A 21077-nucleotide genomic window follows, 5' to 3' on the forward strand; every position below is an offset into this window, starting at 1 on the left:
GTCTGAAGATGAAAAGGAATTTCACCTCAATGTTTTTGAATGGCCTAGTCCTGACTCCAACTAAAATTCTGTGGGGTGACCTGAAGTGGGCTGTGATACATGAGCTCACAGATACCAATGGGATTTTTCCGTAAGGGGTTTATTACTAATTACATGATTGTATAGTATTAATATCACCACAGGTGTAACCAAGTATTTTCCATGATGCTGCTGTACAAAATTGGTCTAGGTGAAAGTATATAAAGCAAAGGAAACATACTGTACCTGCGCTAACATGAGGAGCACGGGCCGCTGTCAAAAGAGTGAAATTATATCAAATGTAACGTGCACTGTAGACAGAGGTACTGTATAAAACTTGTACAGAATATAGAACAACAGAGGAAAACTACCTATGGTCACCGAGAATTCTTTTTGTCCAGTACCAGTTGTCCGTTGTACCCGAAATTTAAACGTTCCATTGTGTTTCTCAGATGTATTCAAAATTGTACAATAAAATGTGCAATTGTTCTCATGAAACACAGGCTTGTCTTTATCTGTACAATTGAAATTGGTGTTTTTGCTCCAAATATAATTTGTATAGGAACATTCATCACATGTCACAGTGTAGGTTCGAATTAAAGGTTTCCCAACAATCCCTGTTTGGTCTGGACAGTGTACTGGAACGTCTGAAAACAACAAAATAGATCATCTGAATGAATAACACGTGATATTTCTAATCCTGAGGGTTTGTGGTGGCGTTGCAAGGGGTTCACAAGACTGTCAATGTCACATTAAATTACATTTTCAAAACATATCTTCAAGTTAACTTGCTATATAAGAAAATACAAAATAGTAAAGATGTTAATACATTTCATTAAATGAAAAAGTAACATTTTGCCATATATTACAAACATTTTACTTAATGTTAGCCTAATTAAAGCTTGAAGAGGTTCACCTGACAAAAAAACAAAAAACACCACCATGTAGCTCAAAATATCATATAAAGAGTAATCAGCTCTGCAGTGAAACTTTACCTACACTATTCAGCGTACTTGAATATTTATTACATTGTACTTACCTGTACTGGCATGAAGTATCAAAATCAAGATTTTCAGCATACAGTGAAGAAATTCCATGGCTAGTTTTCTTCTGGAGCAACTCACATTATTAAAGCCCACTCAATGAGGATACAAAACTAACAATATGCGGATTATAGAAAGCTTTAGTATTTTATCCTGCTATCATGTCATAATTTCAGTCAACTTAGGATGCATCAGCTCTAATGCACTTCTAAGACATTCCAAGTGTGCAGTGCACAAATACTTCTCCGTAAAAGGTCTGCCTGCTAAACCTAGTTTTCACATGTAAGCTCCATTCTGGCTCCTCTCCACAATCTCACATGGAGCTGGTTTTACCTATATAGTCCCACTGAGAACACGCACTGATTTAGCAGCTATAAAATCCATGAGAACTTCAAAAAGGTTTCTCTCCACCTTAAACCTAGGCTAGGTATGCTGCCATGAGCGAGGTTACTGGGAGGACTAGATGGCAGGCTGGAAAAATCTTCCTGAATGCTGAAAAGCAAGAAGGCACAAACTGAAGAAGATTAGCCACCACCATCAATTCAGAACACTACAGAAACTGCTTTATCTTGATGAGGGTTATAGTGGATCCAAAGCCAGTCCTGGTAGCACTGGGCACTGGACTGGGGTGAGAAAATTCACCCCTAATCCAATTTGTTTTGGATTATTTACAGATTTATTTTTACATTTCTTATGCTATTTGTTATTTTTTGTTTATTTTATTTCCATTTTAGTTAGGCACTTTGGTCAACACAAATTGTTTTAAACGTACTTCATAAGTGAATCTTAGTTAAAACAGAGTACTGCCCTGTCAGAAAAGGTAGAAACCATTTAAGAAGTTAAGGACTCTTATTATACAAAGATCTTAATGCAGTATCCTTGAAGAACACTTCTTCTAAGAGTGCACAACGTCCAATATCCACCCCCCCCTCGTAACCATAGAGTTCATCAATGGAAATCAACAAATGTGTGTATGCAATTTAACTAATGCATATTCGATTACAATCAATTCATGTTTATTCGTTTTACCTACTTCTCCTCTTCTCAAATCTCTTTAAAACAAGGTCAGGAAAAGATGTGGAAAAAACCCCCCCAAAAAACAGACGTTTGTTTTTTACGCCACATTTACTTGCTGAAACCATTTTACCAAACAGAATAATAAATATATTATATGGTGAGAACAAATGTACTCTAAATGTGATTGCAGAATCTCATCACCATGACTCACTGAGTTAATAATATTCTAATAGACGATGCCTCAGTAATTAATATACATACATTATACAGACATTACAGTTTCACCTGTGTATTAATATCTCTCGCACAGGTCAAAGCGTGCCAAATAATTTAACATGGAAATGTTCTGACTGAGCATACAAATATAGGCCTATGCTGAACAAGCTGCAGTTGATGATCCATAAACTGATAATCCATGATCCATCCATGTACCGAACATTCAACATACATTTGATGATTTTTTTTTCCAAACACTCATTCATATACACATAGAAAACATAACACAATAATGGACTGAATTGTAACAACTGCTCACACTGACACCTAGTCATTACATGTGTCTTGTATTTAAATTGAATTTTGATAAGATTTACATTTCCTTTTATGGGCGAAATATCTATGGTTCTATGGCCAGATTGAAATTAGATTGCTCTCTCTCTCATAATGAGCTTTCTATTTTGACCTTTGACCTAGTTGTCCTATGCAAATATGGTTGCCTTAAAAAAAAAAAAAAAGAAAAAAAAGAAGGAAAAAAAAAAAACAATGTGTGTGCAGGTTTTTAAATATATCAATGGTGCCAGCTTTCTTCGGATGTAATATATTGGTGCCAGGATTTTGGTTATCATAGGTGACCTTCACATACATGAAAATGGTTAACAAATCGGATTTAAGTAGTTTTAAATGCATTACATCCAGAATTAATCTGAACATCGGAGATGCATGAAACTACCAGGTGTAATACGGGTCATTCAGAAAGCAAGGTAAGAAACATGTGAAGCCTAAAAGACAGCCAAATGACATGGTATATTTCTCATCATCACTAGATTCACTGCTTTTCTGCAGAAAAGAGGAGATTACAAGAAGCCATCACTATTCAGCCATGCTGGCCACATTGGACAAAAACACTCAGCCAAGAAAACTAAGAAAAAAAATAAATAAAAGAACAAGGACAAGTAACAAGTTATAATATTCAAAGGTAAATAAATTCCAGAGACGTATAATAAAGGTAAGAATATTTGAGTGCAAGAGACATTCTGGGGCATAATAATTTTTTGCATTCAAAATGAAAAGCCACTTGTTTGATCCCTCGACAAATATTATCTGCTCAGTCCACAAGACATTTTTAAAGTTGTATTGCCACAGGGCATTATTTTTAGTGCTCATTCACATCAGTCAGTCACGTCACGTCAGTCAGTCAGACACATCTTTACACCATGGTTGATTCTGGGAAGTGATTTCTGGTTAAAATAAAGGGCTGGACAGAATCTATTCAAAATGGCTTCCGGCTTGACTATATTGCTATACACAGGGCATAAGATTTCACACCCTTGGTACTGCACTAAAATCCTACAGGGAGCTGTTTGTGATTCAGTCCAGCTTCATACAGAAATGTAACAGCTCTGTGCTATATAAGCATGTAGAAAATTGTGGGCACAAATCAGATGTGACCTTGTGGAATGAGATGCCCTTTGTTCCTATGAGCTTAACTAATATGAGTAGTGAGTGGTATTTCAGTATGTATTGTAAAAAGACAGATCGCCAACACCGCCGATTTGATTTTGTCTGAATGACCCTTACACAGCTGCGGTTATGATGCTGCAGTGCTAACAGTCATTTTTAAAGGTACAGAGCTCTTTTGGTCCTAGGATTGATTTGATCTGAAATTTGAGCGAGAGTGTGCAAATCCAAAGAACACATGGAAACTGAAGATGTGAAAGAAAGACGAGCAGATAAATTCCTTCTGTCTCTCAAGTCAGCCCTTGACAAACACCATGGAGTGTCTCACACACGTTCCTCTACCTCCACATCATTACTCAGCACCTGCACTGTGACTCTGATCTCAGAGTCAGACTCAGTCTGGATCAATGCCACTACCTCCAGGCACAGAGAGCAGGAAAAGAGAATGACCTCACTTCCTTTCTAGTACGAAGAGCTTTCTGTGAGGTTTTTGAGTCACTTCCTGACAGCCTGACGATAGCTGTGTCTCTGGCCTTGGCTGGTGCCGGTGCCATTGCCCGTGACAGGAGGAACCTTGTCTCTGATGCTGCATGTGCCAATGCTCTCCTGGAGACTGGGGCTGGACTGAGCCCTCTGTAGAGAGCCTTCTGCCAGCAGCATGGCCTCGAAAACTGAAAGATCGTCACTCCCACAGCGCTGCTTCGCTCTCAGCAGCATGCTGTACGTCTCGTATCGGGTTTTCTGTCAGGGGAAAGAGTGAGTACAGTATACACATAATCCCAACATATTAATCCAATCATGTCTATAAGTAATTTATTTCTCTGGTTTGATTCTTTGTGTGTGGTAGGCTGAATTTATGAAAGACACCAGTAACATGTTTAATTAATTTCATTTGTATAGCCTAGTCAGTTTTTCTATACAAAACCATTCCTGCCCCCAAAAAACAGAATTTGGGCTACATCATCCACCCCTAATATAATAATGTGCATTGAGACACACATTATAATCCTAATCAGATAATACACAGTAAGCTCCAAAATTATTGGCACACTTTAAAAATAAAAAAAATAAAAAAATAAATAAATAAAAAAAATAAAAATTACATAAGGCGGTGGGTTGGGGGGGGGGGGCGGGGGCTGTTAACACATGCAAAAATGTTTTGCACTTAAATGCTTTTTAACAATTAAGATCTGATGAAGCGGTCAGTGCCTTCCCACAATAACTATCAAGTTAGTAGAACACTCAGTTATTCTGTATTGTAATGTGTTATATTTATTTCTCACACCACTCAACCACCCAGCCCACTCCCACCCACCCCTTCGTTGAATGACAAACATTTTTGCCCACTCTTTTAAAGGATGCCAAAAATTCTGCAGCTGACCATATAACACCTGACACAACAAAAATAACAAAACACTGCTAAAATTAAAGCTCTGAAATATTTATGGCCAATTAAATAAACTAAACTAAAGTTGAATAGCAGATCTTGAATGCTTAATAATTCACAGAAGTCTCTCACCTCAAACTCCAAATACTCTTCCCTAAGTCGGTACTCCTCAAGCTCACGACCTTTGACTTTCCGGTCAGGTGGGTATGACCGGAGCTCCACCAACTCCGTGGAGGAGGCATGAAAGCGAGCCTCGTGAGCCTCTACCTGCTCCTCCTACACATACACACAGGTTAACTGGCTTCACAATGGCATGCATGGGGTGGTCAGGTATTTATCCCAAAAACATGCAGATTTATACTGTATGCTCTAGTCATGAGACCTGTGAGAGTTTAGAAGCAGAGCCTGGTAGCAGAGGGCGACTGAATTTCTTCTGGGAGCCAATGGCAGCTGGGAGGGGTGGGGCAGAAAACAAGGCTGCTACTGTGTTTATGCGGGTGATCCAAGACTGCATTTGTTCTGCATTCCTGCATGCACATGCCCACACACAAACACAGGTCAACGGATCATCGGACTTTGAATCTGGTTTATGTCTTCAGCTGACAGACATACAGTGCAACTGGATGCTTGAATGAAATACATTTTAGTTGAAATATGGTTAACTGCTTTAGAGAGGAAAATACATTTCAGAGTAATGTGCATTACCATGCACACACACGCACACACACAAACTTCCATTCTAACTGGGGCAAACAGCAAGTAGAGCAGAACAAAGTCTCCTGAGGGACAGGAAGTTAGGGATACACAAGCTCAGTAGAAAACATATCCAATCCAAAATACATACTAGATCAGCAATATCAAACTTAAAATCAGCTTTTTTTTTTTTTTTTTTTTTTTTTTTACATACGCACTTTTTGTGAGGCCTTAATGGGCTATAATGCAAGGCTATTAGTTTATAAGATGTAACCTATTCTATCGATGAACACTAATAACGTAGGCTCTGTAAGTAGAAAGCCATTTCTACGGGAAACAAAGGCTAACAGCTATTATACTAATTAAAGTTTTTAAATACAACAGTTTGCCAAATATCAAAAATATATAGTTATAAGAAAAAGAAAAAGAACTCCCCCCACAGACATGCCCTTATCCCCCATAACACTTGACCGAATGCAACTTTCGTTTTGAGACATGTTTTTGGATGATCGAATCACACTAAAGCCAGACACCCGATGCATATCTGAATGGTTTTTGAATCAGGCACAGCAGACTTCCACGGAGTTCACCTGCTTTAAAGTGAAAGAATTCAAGTTACACCCATCTTCATCTCCCTCCACTGGATTCCTGTAACCGCTTGCATTAAATTCAAGGCCTTGATGCTCACATACAAGACCGTGTCTGGAACAGCACCCCCTACCTCAACACTCACGCAATCTGCGATCTGTTTATGACCGACGTTTCGTAATGCTTACTCAGCGTGCCTCAAGGTCCCTTTCCAGAACCTTCAAACTAACTATCCCTCAGCGGTGGAATGAACCCCTAAAACGCCAACCCCCCCCCCCCCCCCCCCCCCCCCCCAAAAAAAAAATCAATTAATTAATTAATAAAAACAACACAACTTACTCTGGGTCTTACACCTCTACTCTGTGCATTTTGCTTCTCTAGAACTCAATGAAAAATCTTGTATGGTAGCACTACCTTGTATTGTTCTCCACTGGATATATCGCTTTGCTTGTATTTCCTCATATGGAAGCAAATACACTCCCGAGTGTCAGCGCCAAAGAAAATGTGGCAGCATGCTATATATAGCCTGCAGGCCTTGAGATCGGTGCGCTAGATGGAATGCTGTTGTTATTGGGAAAAAATACATCTTTCTTTGATTTGCTAGGCATTATTGCAGCATAAAAGCTCTTTGTGTAAATTGGAGTGATTGGGTGTTGACTTGACAATGACACAATAAGTCAATACCAGGGTGGGAATTGGAGTTCTGTCATGCAACTCGCTTCCATCCCTGTCTACCTAAGTGCATGAACATCTGTTAAAGAAAAAAAGCAGCACATAGGTTAAACATGAAGTCAGAAGAATGTAGTTTTTGGAAGTAACCTGACAAAAAAAAAAAAGTAACACTGGGATTAGAAACATAACCAGAAATGTATTATTATTATTTTTTTTAATCTGGATGACTTCAAAAATGTTTTAAAATGGTAAAGAACTTGGAACTGTCAGGGACTGCCCATCCCATGCCCCCCCCCCCCCCAAAGTTCAGTGTGTTGCATCTGGATCTGATGTATAACGCTGGCAACATGGGGATCCTGACACTAACTGGTGTTTGCTGTAGTAAATTAAGTCCTCCACATCAAAGAACGAAGAGAAACTGAGCAGCAACATCCACTGTTTTTGGCACTGGCAAAATTTGCAGGTGGACACATACTGTGAATGTGCCCTAGGAGAGCACTCGGAAACAGAGAGCATGTTTGCGTGTGGTACTCACGGGGCTTGGAAAAGGTAGACCCTCCAGTCGGCCGTGCGCAGGTAGAATACGTTTGGCCGCTTGTGATAATCGGTGGCTCTAACAGCCAGTGAGTGGTGGATGGACACAGCATTCTTCATATCTTCATCAGAAAGCTGCTTATCAGGACGTAACTCACCCTGGAACAGAAATAACCATTTAACATCCCCAATAAGAAAAAAACAATGGAAATTTGTTTTCTTTGCATTTTTAAAAATTCCCTTGGGGCAATAACAAAAAAAAAATCAATGTTTTTAACAGACCCCACAGTTTACTTTAGTACAGGCCTAGCATAGCTGACATTGAAAGCACTGAGTCACTTCATGGTAAAAGTATAAATACATTTACCAAATACCAAAATCTTTTAGAAAAAGTCGAATAAAACCCAGAAATTGATGTCTGGACTGACCCTCTTGTTGCTAACTTCCTGTAAGAAGGTGAACTGAATAGTCACACTATTTCAAGACACAGCCAACATTTAGTGAACGTTTTTAACATAACATAGCTACCTAAACCGAGTGGAAGAGATGGCTCAATCAGGCTGAGCTAAGTTCAACACATTTTTTCAGTAAGATGTAGTGACTTAAAATGTGCTCTACCAAACGGCTGAGAAGAAGGTTAAAGGATTGAAAATGAAACTGCTAGAAAACACACTGTTTAATAATAATAATAATAATAATAATAATAATAATAATAATAATTTCTTATTTTAGGCAAACTAGCAACATACCTAACACATTTCCACCTGATAATCCCTTGATGCCTGGCCTGTATTAGCATATGAAAACCTAATAGGCTTTTCTAGTTTATGATGCGAACATGACAACCGCAATCTAAAGCGTGGTCGGTTATCATCACACAGAAGTTATCTTTGAGAAGGTCACAATACTTATGTGCTGATGTAACCTTTAGACCTATAACAGATATAGACCTTCAATCTTACATGCATAACAGGATAAATGTTAAGAGAATAGAAAGATAATACGTATTCCTGGCATTTGTTTGTGCAAAAGCGGCTTACTCGCACACTGAGCTGGAACTGACATGTTGGCTGAGAGGAGACAGACTTATGCCGTTGGCCCTCGGAAAAGAACACCGTCAGCAGCATTTTAGCACTCCTCTGGAGCAAACATGTGGAAATAGTCACTCCAGTGGTAGAGCAAAGCCTTTCAACATCAGCTTTGAGCTCTGGAATTTTCCCACTGGCCCAGTATCAATAAAATCAGCCAATAAATGTCCAGCATAGGTGGACATTTAATACTGTTTAAAAAGCATCTGAGGGAAATTCCTCAAGAAATCGGTTGAGAAGACACCAATAATACATTTCTGGAAATTCTAGGCAAGAAGATGCTAAAATACTAAATTATTTTGATTTATTTTGGATATTTTTATCACAACATAATTCCCATAGTTCCATTTGTGTTACTCCAGAGTTTTGATGACTACTATTATTCAAAAACATGGAAAAAAAAAAAAAAAAAGGAAATAAAGAATGAGTGTGTCTGAACTTTTGCACCCGGTAGAGTTCTTGTTTTTATTAAAAGCAGGTTTTGTCTCATCCCTCAAAAAAAGGTGGGCATCACATCTTGGACAATAAAAAAAAATATCCCAAATTCTTTTTCAATCATGCACTCTTTCCATAAAAGTTTTGGCATTACGGCAGTCAGGTAAATCTCTGTCTTACATGAAAGAGGGCTCATGTGATTTTATTCCTGTTTACAAAAGGTATGTGCAAGATTGGGGGGGGGGGGGGGGGACGGGACAAGGACATAGCGTCACAAATATAGAGCGTCCATTCTTCTCGTCAAAAATATGACGTATCAAGAAATCACAACCACCCATGTTGCTACATGACTTCCCCCTTGTGGAGAATTAATTTAACAGTGCAGTGACTAAGCAAGCAAGGACCATGAGCTCTTTGAGATTGGAAAAAAGGAGGAAGAAAGAAAGTTGTCTCACCTTCTGGAGGTAAAGAATAAGACCCTTCAGGACAGCACAGAACGTCTTCCAACCTCTCTTCCCCCGTGGGGCTGTAATTCACAAAATTATAGAATCTGGTTAATGTATTACCTTGACAGAGAGTTCTGACCACAACTGGACTAGTGTGTGTATTAGTAGAAAAGGCTCAATATGCCAGTTTAAGCTGTTCTTCTCTCCCAGTTCACCACTTAAATAAAATCCTTTTATTTCTTCATAATGACGAGACACAGACTAGCAGGACATCTTATATGTGTACAAAGATATTAAACTGGGAAACTGATATGAAAACTATCAGCACTTTCATTTTTATTGCTATACACACTATCACAAAGCAGCTTTAAATGGTCTACCACTAGATTCCTAAAGTGCAAGCCAGAGGCTGATAGTGACAAAAAAAAAAAAACCCTGCTAGTCAGCTTTCAATATTTATAGTGGAAGATATAAAGAGTTCATGAGAGGTTACAGTTGTTGTTTAGAGATTTGTGATAGTGACTGAGCAAAGTTTAAAAAGTGTTTATTTTTCCACTGGCACATTATAGTAAATGTCTTGGGAATTAACTGGTGACACAGTGTCCATTATTAGGTTGTATTTGGTCCAATAATCAGTTGCTTCAAGCAGCAATAATTCATACTACTCAAATTCCAAATTGTGCCAAAATTGTTTCTTACAAAATGTCTTGTGACTGATGTTTGGACTATTAAAAACTATGACGTGAGACTAATGTAATGTCTAAATTACAAACAGCTGTTGACTTGAGCCACACTGGGCTTCAATCCAAAAACCCAGATTCACAAAAAGTAAGAGATTAGCACCCTCTAGTGGTTAGCAGTGTTTGTAGCACCATATTAATGAACGCAGTTCTTTCCAGAAGATATTACATGCACATTAATATTCCGATATTAATTGGTGATATTCTAATTAGTATTGAGTCATATAAATGCTGAAATCCAATTTCCTTTATTAAGATAATATTCTGATTCCCCAAATTCTCATTCCCACCCCTGGAATATGTCCGTTTTAATCGGACATTTGTTGCATGTAAACAATGTATTCAGAAAAGCCACTGAAAGGATATAGATGCACATGCTCAGTCTGCAAGGCATTGTGGATGCTAGCAGATGGTTAGCTGTAGGCTAGGTATTTAGGAATACTTACAACAACCATGTGTATGGGATTATTCCGATACCTGTACGCATATACAACCCCAATTCCAAAAAACTTGGGAGGCTGTGTAAAAATGTAAATAAAAACAGAATGCGATGATTTGCAAATCTCATAAACCCATATGTTTTTCACAATAGAACATAGAAAACATATCAAATGTTACTAAAAAGAAACAGCTGGAGGAACATTTTGCAACTAATTAGGTTAATTGGCAACAGGTCGGTAACATGATTGGGTATAAAAAGAGTATGTTAGAAACGCACAGTCTCTCAGAAGTAAAGTTGGGATGGAAGCATATGCTGCTCTAAAACTTGCATATACCTTTCAGCATTGATGGTGCCTTTACAGATGTGCAAGCTGCCCATTCCATAGGCACTAATGCACCCCCATACCATCAAAGAAGCAGGCTTTTGAACTGAGTGCTGATAAAAAGCCGGATGGTCCCTCTCCGTTTAGAGGACAAAGCATCCATGGTTTCCAAAAAGAATTTAAAATTTCTCTTCGTTTGACCACAGAACAGTTTTCCACTTTGCCTCAGCCCATTTGAAATGAGCTTTGGCCCAGAGAAGACGGCGGCGTTTCTGGACCATAAATGGATCACATGGCTTCTTCTTTGCATGATAGAGCTTTAACCAGCATTTGTGGATGGCACGGCGAACTGTGTTCACAGACAATGAGTTCTGGAGGTGTTTCTGAGCCCATGCAGTACAGAATCATGCCTGATTTTAATGCAGTGCTGCCTGACGGCCCGAAGATCACGGGCATGCAGTGTTGATTTTCACCTTTGTCCCTTGTGCACAGAGACTTCTCCAGATTCTCAGAATCTTTTGATGATTTTGATTATGTCCTGTCTTCGCAATTTTACGTTGAGGAACATCATTCTGAAATTGTTCCACAAATTGTTGACGCAGTTTTTCGCAGATTGGTGAACCCCTGCCCATCTTTACTTCTGAAAGACTCTGCCTCTCTAAGATACTCTTTTATACACAATCATGTTACTGACCTATTGACCTAACCTCCAGCTGTTTCTTTTTAGTAACGCTTACTTTTCCAGCCTTTTTGTTGCCCCGTCCCAACTTTTTTAGGACGTGTTGCGGCCATCAAATTCAAAACTACCTTATTTTTTGGTTCTTAAAATGCTACATTTCCTCACTTTAAACATTTAATATGTTTTCTATGTACTATTGTGAATAACATATGGCTTTATAAGATTTGCAAATCCTTGCATTCTGTTTTTATTTCCATTTTACATTTTTGGGATTGGGGTTGTAAAACATCCCGTATTCGGAATATGGCTGCAACCTAAATATAGACCTTAAAAGGAATTTGACGTAGACGTAAACGTATTTATTGTCTGAGTTTTATCAGTGACTCCCTGCAGCCCCATATTCCACACAGTCCAGCCACAAGCTTTGGTCTATATACACACACCTGTCTTTACTTGAAATGATAAAAGAAGTGAATAATAAAACATACTTCTTTTGCCGTCACTGTCAGCGTGGACTTTGCGGACCAAGAATCCGGTCATGTAGAGAAGTGCACCAGACCCTTGTACTATCCCACTCCCTGTGCACTTCATGCCTCTTGAATTTGTGTCTTCACGGTGATCTCCCAACTCCGAGAACGACTTACGCAACTCCTCATCACTAAAGAACATAAAGAAAAATCCCATTAGCTTAGACACACAAACCCAATTCTTAGTAAAATGAAGCCCTCAGGATGATCAATTAGGGTATGGTAGAACATATAATTACTAGTGAATTAAATATAAAGCTCTGCTGCCCTATTCTGGGTCCCTATTTTATACAGCATGCATGGCTGAATGCATGGCACTGTGCCTGCTAATGAGCTGTCCTGACTTGTGCTCATATCAGACGGTTGTCTCTAAAGTTGACTCCATAACACTTGCTCTTCTCCATACTATCTGTCCCCCCCCCCCCCCCCCGCCCTTCACATTATGCTTGCTGAAACACCCCTTGTTGAGAGGATATTAATCCACAGTGTGCAAGATTGCATCATTTAACAAGACAAAGTTGCACAGGGACAGTAGATGCTACTCACAAACTCTATAAACAGAAAACTTTTTAAAAAACTTTCTTGAAGAGTCTCCTCCTCCTCCTCATCTACACTCCTGGGCAAAAACAATGAGCCAAACCCAAAAGAGCAAAATATTACTAGTCCTAAAAATTAGCAAGAATTAAACAAATGCACTCCTGAGATCTCGTGTTCCACCGTTTGCTCGTTCACTTTGGCTGCAGTGAACTGTTCGGGGAAAAATCTAGAAACCGGGAAATTCACTTTTATAGTCTTGTGCACAAAGGTAAAATCCTGATAATGATTAAAATGTTTGACGTCAAATTCAAACTAACACATGTCTGGGTGTACAAAATTAAAATAAAAGTAAAAATAAAATAGATAAAATAAAACAAAATACAAAGCTGTCTGCAATTTTACCCACAAGACTTAAACGTTTACAGAAAGCAAAGGGAAAAGCTATCCCATACTAAGGTACTTTATGTATTTGCTAATATTCTGACCAATAATTTGTTGTAAGACCATTAAAAGCTTAATATTTTGCCATTTTGGTCTTAGTCTGGCTTTTTTTGCCCTGGAGTGTAGACGTGTTTAATTTTGAGTCCAACATCTTCAACTGCTTAACATATAGAAGATTTCATGTTTAACTATTTACACACACACACAAAAAGGATTGTTTGGCTTCTGTCGCTCTCAGGAGGGAACCCTTCAAGGTTTTATGTGGCACATTATGACTCTAATGACGAGTTTTTAATTCTCTTGTTGTAAACAATCCCAGAGTTTCAGAAACCAGAAAGTGGAGGCCAAAATGGACACAACATATTGTTCAGTCTGTCAAAACTATGAAATCGTGGCAGGAAGAAACTTGAATGCTCATGTCAACATGTTCTCAGCACAGAGATGTTTTGTATGTGACAGTACTGCACGTTTTTTTTTTTTCCCCCATGGAGAATCGAAGATCCTTTCATTATCCAGTAAACCATCAAGTGTGTGACAAAGCACATAAAAATCTAAAACAAATTAAATATGAAAAATACTACAATTAATTAAAACATATCTTAGATAAGAAAACATAAAGAACTGATCATGCTAGAGAAGTAATTTTTTAAATCTGTATTTAAAAACACCTATAGAGTAATAACATGTTCAAAATGTTCTCTGAAACACTCTTACAGGAGTTGCTGAGCTGTGACGGATACTTGGGACCAAGAGTCAAGATTCTGTCAAGGCTTCTGTCAGCTAAGTAAAATATTTGGGATGGGCTACTGTATACTGCTTCAGAAGACCAGCAAGAAATGCCAGAGTTAAACCATTCAGATATTTAAACACTGAAAAGAGAGATTTTGTACTACATGTAAAACTTGACTACAGAACTGGGTATATTCTTTTCCTGATATGGAGATGAACTTCTGAAATCACTAACGTTTTTACTTAAAAGAAGCAGCAAGGCAGTCAGCCAGCAACACAATAGAATAGCTAGAGATTAGAAAAAGCATGTATTAATTTCTCAGCATCCTGCAGAGTCAACGTATGCTTTCGGGATATACTTCATCAGTGATGCTATACAGTTTGATATGGGAATTTATTCATGAGCAACTCCAAGGTCTTAAACTGTGGCTTTTTGGTTTTATATAATAGTCATCAAGCACAGGGGTAAAACCAGCAACCTTACATTAATGAAATAACAATGCAGTGCCACAAATCAGTTACAGATGCACACAGCAGGTTGTAAACACAGGCCCTGAGAACACTGTGGTTTAATGACTGTATAAAACGGGCGCACGGTGGCTTAGTGGTTAGCACGTTCACCTCACACCCCAGGGTTGGGGGTTTGATTCCCGCCACTGCCCTGTGTGCGGAGTTTGCACGTTCTCCCTGTGCTTCAGGGGATTCCCCCGGGTACTCCGGTTTCCTCCTCCAGTCCAAAGACATGCATGATCGGCTGATTGGCATTTCCGTAGTGTATGAATGGGTGTGTGAATGTGAATTGTGCCCTGCGATGGATTGGCACCGTGCCCAGGGTGTACCCCGATTTGTGCACCATGCTCCCTGGGATAAGCGGTATAGAAAATGGATGGATGGATGATTGTATAAAACCATTTTGGTGTTATATAAGCCACTGTGAACATGTCAAAATCAATAAGATAAACTCTGCTGAAATACTGTGCCATTTTACAGCTCAAAGCGTGGGCCAAAAAAGCTAAAATGGATCTTAACCAGAGGCTGAACCCTGAGTGGTTTCATCACTGACGAGCAGAGAAAAAGTGCAGCGGTCAACCGACACACACACACACGGCTGACTGACGGAGCATATGCGGAAAACTTCAAGCCTGTTGCCTGGTAACTGCCAGCATTATCTCACACAAAGGAATAAAAAAATAAAAAAATAATTTAAAAAAAAACCAGGCAGAAACTGTGCAGACTGACATGTGCATGATGAAGGGTAAAACAAAGAAAAGAGAACTCTAAAGGAAGGTGGTGTTATATAATGTTTAATATAACATACAGGTCTATCCACCATACAGGACTTTTGTAGGTACACAATTATGCCTGTACGTGCTGTGCACAATGCTTCAGTTGTAAAGATTTCAGTGTATTACACAGGGTTTCTTCATTAGGTTCATTAAAATTCATGTGCAAGCAAAGTGCTTCTGATGCTATAGGACGTGAAACAAACTGATATTTAGTATGAGAAGGAATGGGCGAAGACGGAACAGTGACATTCCCAGCCCTTCCATGCATAATTTTGTAGAATTAATGCCCATGGCCAACCTGATCAAAGTATAGTAAAATGCTAAGTTTCTGTATACACTTGCTAATTAGACACCATGTTTTGTGACTCAGTCAGGTGCCAATCATTGTTGAGGATAATAGATAATTAACGTGTAAAGACAAACCCAGGGCAGAGGCTGAAGTGTGTATTAATGAAACAGCAGTGAGTAGGAACAAAAAAAAATGTCATGCAAGAAGGAGTGCGGCGGCTAATGAGGACACATAAAACACGCACACACACCGATGCATACACACACCCACAAAAAAGAACCCCACCTTAGCACATGCACTCACACGAAAAAGAACAGGTCTAACAGCAGCCATCCAAATTCACTGGCATTTTGTTGCATAAACAAAGCACTGCCACAAAACACATTCACACATACAGTACCTGGGAATCTGTTTACACACAAAAACCCTTTCCTTTCAATCACAGATTCCCCTTACCCTACATAAACTGCTATCTTTAGACCTTGGAAATATGACGTTCTATATTTTCTATTTGGCAAAAATTGATTACTGTTACGCCCATGTTATTTACACACCATTAAACACACAAGACCTTTTACACCAAATTAGTGCTTAAAAGTATATTTTATGGCTTAATATCCTAAAAAAATTTTTTATAGATGGAACCCTGAAACCTTAAACGTGCCAGCTTTGATATTCCTCTCTGCACACAGACGAATATCCAGATCCCAGAATGAACCATTAATAAAACAACAACACCAGCAGCCTTGTCATTTTCACAGCCATCACGCACTGATGCATCATTTCAAAAGCTATTCAGCTTCTGAGACAAGATATATAACCATGACATTTAGCCAAGCTGTGAAAAATGGAGGCCAACAATTAAAAGCTGACATAAAATCTCAACAGAATAATATACACATGAGAGATGAGAGGAGTCACAGAAATACCACCGGCAGCAAGCACTGAGCAGAACTTCATCTGTTACACATTCACATGGGACAAGGTGGAGAAATTAATGAAATTCTGGAAAATTCTGTACAACACACAGCTCTTCCAGCCAAAGATCTGTGTATAACTGGCAGTGAATCAGAGAACAGAACATCCCTCCAAAAAATTCTTAATCTAATATCAAAAATATATTCACAGTCTTATTTATTATACTACTTTGTCCATCTTGAACAGGGTCAAACCTGGGCCTTAATTCTGCAAGATTCTGGGGGTGTTTTGCTTGAATTTTCAAAAAATTATTGTTGTAAACACCCCTTCCCTCCTCCATCTCAAAAATGCTTGATTGCTTGAGATAGATATCCGGAGACAGTGCACGACACTGAAGTAAATAAAACTAGCTGACATTCATGAACACTTTATTCTGGTCAGGGTTGTGGTGAATGCAGAGCCTATATTGGGAACACTGGGCGTTAGGCGGAAATACACCCTGGATGGGAAACCAGTGCATTTGGGAGGTAGGAGGATACCAAAGTACCTAGAGGACACCCATGCATAAACAAGGACAAACACAGACAGTAACCTGGAGCTCTGGATCGAAACTAGGATCCTAGAGCTGTGAGATGGCAACACTACATGCTGCACCATCATCATCTATATGCAGACATGTTTGTGGAGTACTTTGGGGTGACGAGTAAATAACTTCTCATCCAAACACATAATTATAACGTGAACTTGCAACTTAGCACTGACACACTCAGTCATGTAAATAATGTACATAATTATGCTCATGTCTATTGCTGCTGTTGAACATACAAGTAATAATGTCATTGAATATTGTACACTGTATTTGAGCATATGACAATAAAACTCAAACTTGTAAAATATACTGTATTTTAATCTGAATGTGGACAAAGTTTAGCCAAGAAAGGATGAATTTGATCTGCAACAATACTGTGAGGCCCTAGTGTGAGCTAGAACAACAACAACAACAAATACCCACATCACACTGCCACCACTGGCCTGCCATGTTCATACCAAACAGGATGACTCCATGGACTCATGGTGCTTACATCATTCAATCAGTATGATGCAAATGGCACCTGGATTCAGGCAACTTTTTTACCACTCATCAAAACTTCTGCCCACACTAGAGAAACACTTTATTTCTTATTACACACTCATGACATGAGATGGCACCCAACATGGTCTTTCTCTTTAAGAGAAAGTCCAATAAGATGACGTTCTGCACACTCAGGATTAACTCCGTTGCAGCGTGTTCGTTTGGTTGCATGATTCTCCCCATGCTGCTTTGACTCCATAAAGAATCCTTGGTTGGTTGTAGCTTTTTGCACTATTCCTTGCAAAGGTTGAATGTGAAAAGCTCAGGAGCATAGTAGTTTGAAAATCCCAGAACCATCTCCTTTCAAATCAACTGAAAACATTAATCAACGTTATAAAGCCTGGTCTGCTTAATTTAGTTTGCACAATGCAGTCATGTGACCGACAGCTTGTTGGAACGTAACATTTGTGTGATTGTGAGGGCTTGACCTCAAAAACAAGCTCCACAAAGTACACAAGAGGCAAAATACAGAACCACAAAGTACAGAACACTCATCTTAAGGTCTGGTTGGCAGAAAGACGGACAGTGACATTTAATTTATAAATTAGCAGATGAACAAAGTTTAAGATACATCCATACATTCATACATCCATCCATTTAAGTATCCATGTTCTGTACCACTTATACTACACATGGTCACGAGGAGCCTGGAGACTATCCCAGGGCACAAAGTGGAGGGTGCCAGCCTGGACGGGGTGCCAACCCTTCTCAGGGCACAATCATGCACACTCACAAACTACAGACAGTTTAGAGATACCACACAGTGCATGTCTTTGGACTGGGGAGGAAACCGAAGTACCTGGAGGAAACCCCCAAAGCATGGGGAGAACATGCAAACTCCACACACACAGGATGGATGCAGGAATTGAACCGCCAACCCCAGAGATGCGAGGCAAACATGCGAACCACTAAGCCACTGTAGCCTCCGGTTTAAGATGCATTCCATGGTAATTTTTTAATCCATTCTTTAATTTTATACAATACTATTTACTATTAAATGATCTTGAAGAGATGTACATATTGATTTTTTTCCTAGGCAACTGAGTAAAGTAACTAAGGGTTTAACCTATTAATATGAATTCAGCGTTCTACTTTCTTAATATTCAACCCAAGCGCGCATATATCTACACACACATACACACACACACACACACACTAAATTATATAGTACCCTAAACCATCAGCAATTGAGGAACACTAGCTGAGAGGTCATATGCACCTTTCAAGGTTACAAAATCGTGAGAGATGACTGACATTAAGACACACAGTATTCTTTCATCCCTGTGTTTTGCTACCTTTCAACCTTTTCCATTTCTATATACAGTCTCCTCATCCAATTCACTCGTATGTTCTTTCTTTCTCAATATCCCCAATCTGGTTCTCTCCAGTAACATACCGTATGGAGATTTCCAGCACACTGTGCACTGCCTCACAACAGCCCACAACTCTTCATATATAATGTATAAAATGGAAAGTGTAACACATACCCATGTGGAGCAGTGAGCATTTTTGCATAACACTACTACTGTGAAATGCATCACATCATTTCCCTGTGATATGCCGCAGAAAGTGGACTGGCATCTCTTGAGATACGTGTTCTGCTGCAGTTTGTGTGTGTGTGTGTGTGTGTGTGTGTGTGTGTGTGTGTGTGTGTGAGAGAGTGAGTGAGTGAATGAGAGAGAAAGAGAGACTATTTTAAGGCAGGTAGTAGGAGGACTGTGAGCACACCTTTATTTTGGATAGAAGAAGGCAGCCATAGGTTTCAAAGAGCTACTGCTATGCACTGCTATGTGCTTTTGCTTGTTTTGTGTGTGTGTGTGTGTGTGTGTGTGTGTGTGTGTGTGTGTGTGTGTGCGCGCGCGTGTGCGTGCGTGCAAGAGTGAGAATGAATTCAGATCAACAAGAGGAGAAGAGCTGCTGCTATGGTAGCCATGGAGGCGTAACCATGGCAACAGCACCAGGAAAGCCAGGGACATTAATTGGTGACTGCGATGGCAAAAGCAAGAATAGAAATCTTTGACACAGTAATGCTCCTACCCAACGCCCCTTACAGCATCATCACAGCAGACGTCATCAATATACACACCCATACTAACATGTACCATTTCATCAATGAAAACACCATAAATATGCTGCAACCTGCACATATGTTCATGAAAAAAAAAACTGTTTGGCATTAAAATGGTCATTGCTCCCCCCCTCCCCCCACAGTACAGAAACAGACATTTGTAGTCAAGTAAAATGAAAAAGGATCCATTTTCTATCTGGAACCATGAGCAGGTACAGTAGGAGAGAGAACAACAGACTCACATTGTCCATTGAAGCTTCTCGTTCTTAATGGAGTTGTAGAGAGCCTGCAAAGAGACACAACAGGGGAATTAGATGCAAATATTATGCTGAGTGTGTTATATCTGCCTGTGTGTGTGTTACACTATTCTGATGGTGGTACAGAAACACTAATATCTTGTCTACCCAAACATATCTATAGAAAACACAATTCAGAGGATCAAAAACAGAAGTAATCATCACCACAGCAGAACGTGGCAACAATGACTTATTTGTGATTAATATCAGTCTCCCACAGCTTTAATTAGAAATTCAGAATGATTTGTGATGAACCCGCCGAACATGACTGCCGTCATTTTGGATAATTATGCTCATGGAATTGATTATTTGACGTCTGCGCTACCACATAAAAAGAAAAAAAGAAGAAGAAAAAATAAATAAATAAAAGCACAGCCATCAATTCAAGCGCAGCATATTAATTCAAGGAGTAACGTTAATGGTAATGTTAAAATGGATTGTGAGGTTATATCCATTTCATAATACGGTGCATTGCAAAATTGATTACATCAATAAGTTAACATCACAGCTGAGTGATATATCATGATAGCCGTCATTCTAAAGATGCATAGTATGTTTCACGATAAGATGCTTGCTGGAACAAGAACAGATAACGCACTAGGAAATACAAGCAAACACTAAGCACTCAGCAACTTTCCATGCAAGTGCACATCAGTAAACGTGGTAATAGTTGTATTATTGTAAACAGCACATTTGATGGCTTATTATATGGATTTCAAAATGGATTGCTTAAACATTCAGTACAGATAAGCAATATAAAACAGTATCTTGGTACTTGAAGAAATATTCAACACATTTGGTTTTACTGAGATTTGCTAACAAGCACCAGAAATACCCATAACAAAGCACACATTTAACAAAGTTTCATTTTATGCACACAGGTTTTCAATTGTTTACAAATTCTATAAAACTAGCCATCTTATTTGCTGGTCAGAGCTCTAAACGTACTGATGATAATACCCACTCCTTGCTAGAATAATCCATTTTTACTGCATAATATATGATACCCATCATAACACATCCATGTTGATTCATTGCTTGTATTCAACTGCCCAGTAATTGCAGTAATGTGC

The 21077-nt window shown here is 39.0% G+C and overlaps 1 protein-coding gene across 4 annotated transcripts in view; it reads right to left on the minus strand.

Moving 5' to 3' along the window:
- Nucleotides 1-1651: 1651 nt before the first annotated feature.
- The window catches only part of LOC128616664 (PH and SEC7 domain-containing protein 1-like), a 59061-nt gene continuing 39635 nt past the window's right edge, over nucleotides 1652-21077 (minus strand). For 3 of the 4 annotated variants that reach the window (XM_053639335.1, XM_053639337.1, XM_053639336.1), the window contains 7 exons: nucleotides 19951-19994; nucleotides 12270-12439; nucleotides 9608-9678; nucleotides 7631-7788; nucleotides 5525-5669; nucleotides 5275-5418; nucleotides 1652-4496 (listed from right to left, as the gene is read on the minus strand). In XM_053639335.1, the coding sequence (XP_053495310.1) occupies nucleotides 4251-4496; nucleotides 5275-5418; nucleotides 5525-5669; nucleotides 7631-7788; nucleotides 9608-9678; nucleotides 12270-12439; nucleotides 19951-19994 (978 nt within the window). In that variant the 3' untranslated portion in view covers nucleotides 1652-4250. The remainder of the gene's footprint in view (nucleotides 4497-5274; nucleotides 5419-5524; nucleotides 5670-7630; nucleotides 7789-9607; nucleotides 9679-12269; nucleotides 12440-19950; nucleotides 19995-21077) is intronic. The other variant, XM_053639338.1, reaches the window with a different exon arrangement.

The sequence above is a fragment of the Ictalurus furcatus genome, chromosome 13 (genome assembly GCF_023375685.1).
Source record: "Ictalurus furcatus strain D&B chromosome 13, Billie_1.0, whole genome shotgun sequence".
Classification (NCBI taxonomy): Eukaryota; Metazoa; Chordata; class Actinopteri; order Siluriformes; family Ictaluridae; genus Ictalurus; species Ictalurus furcatus.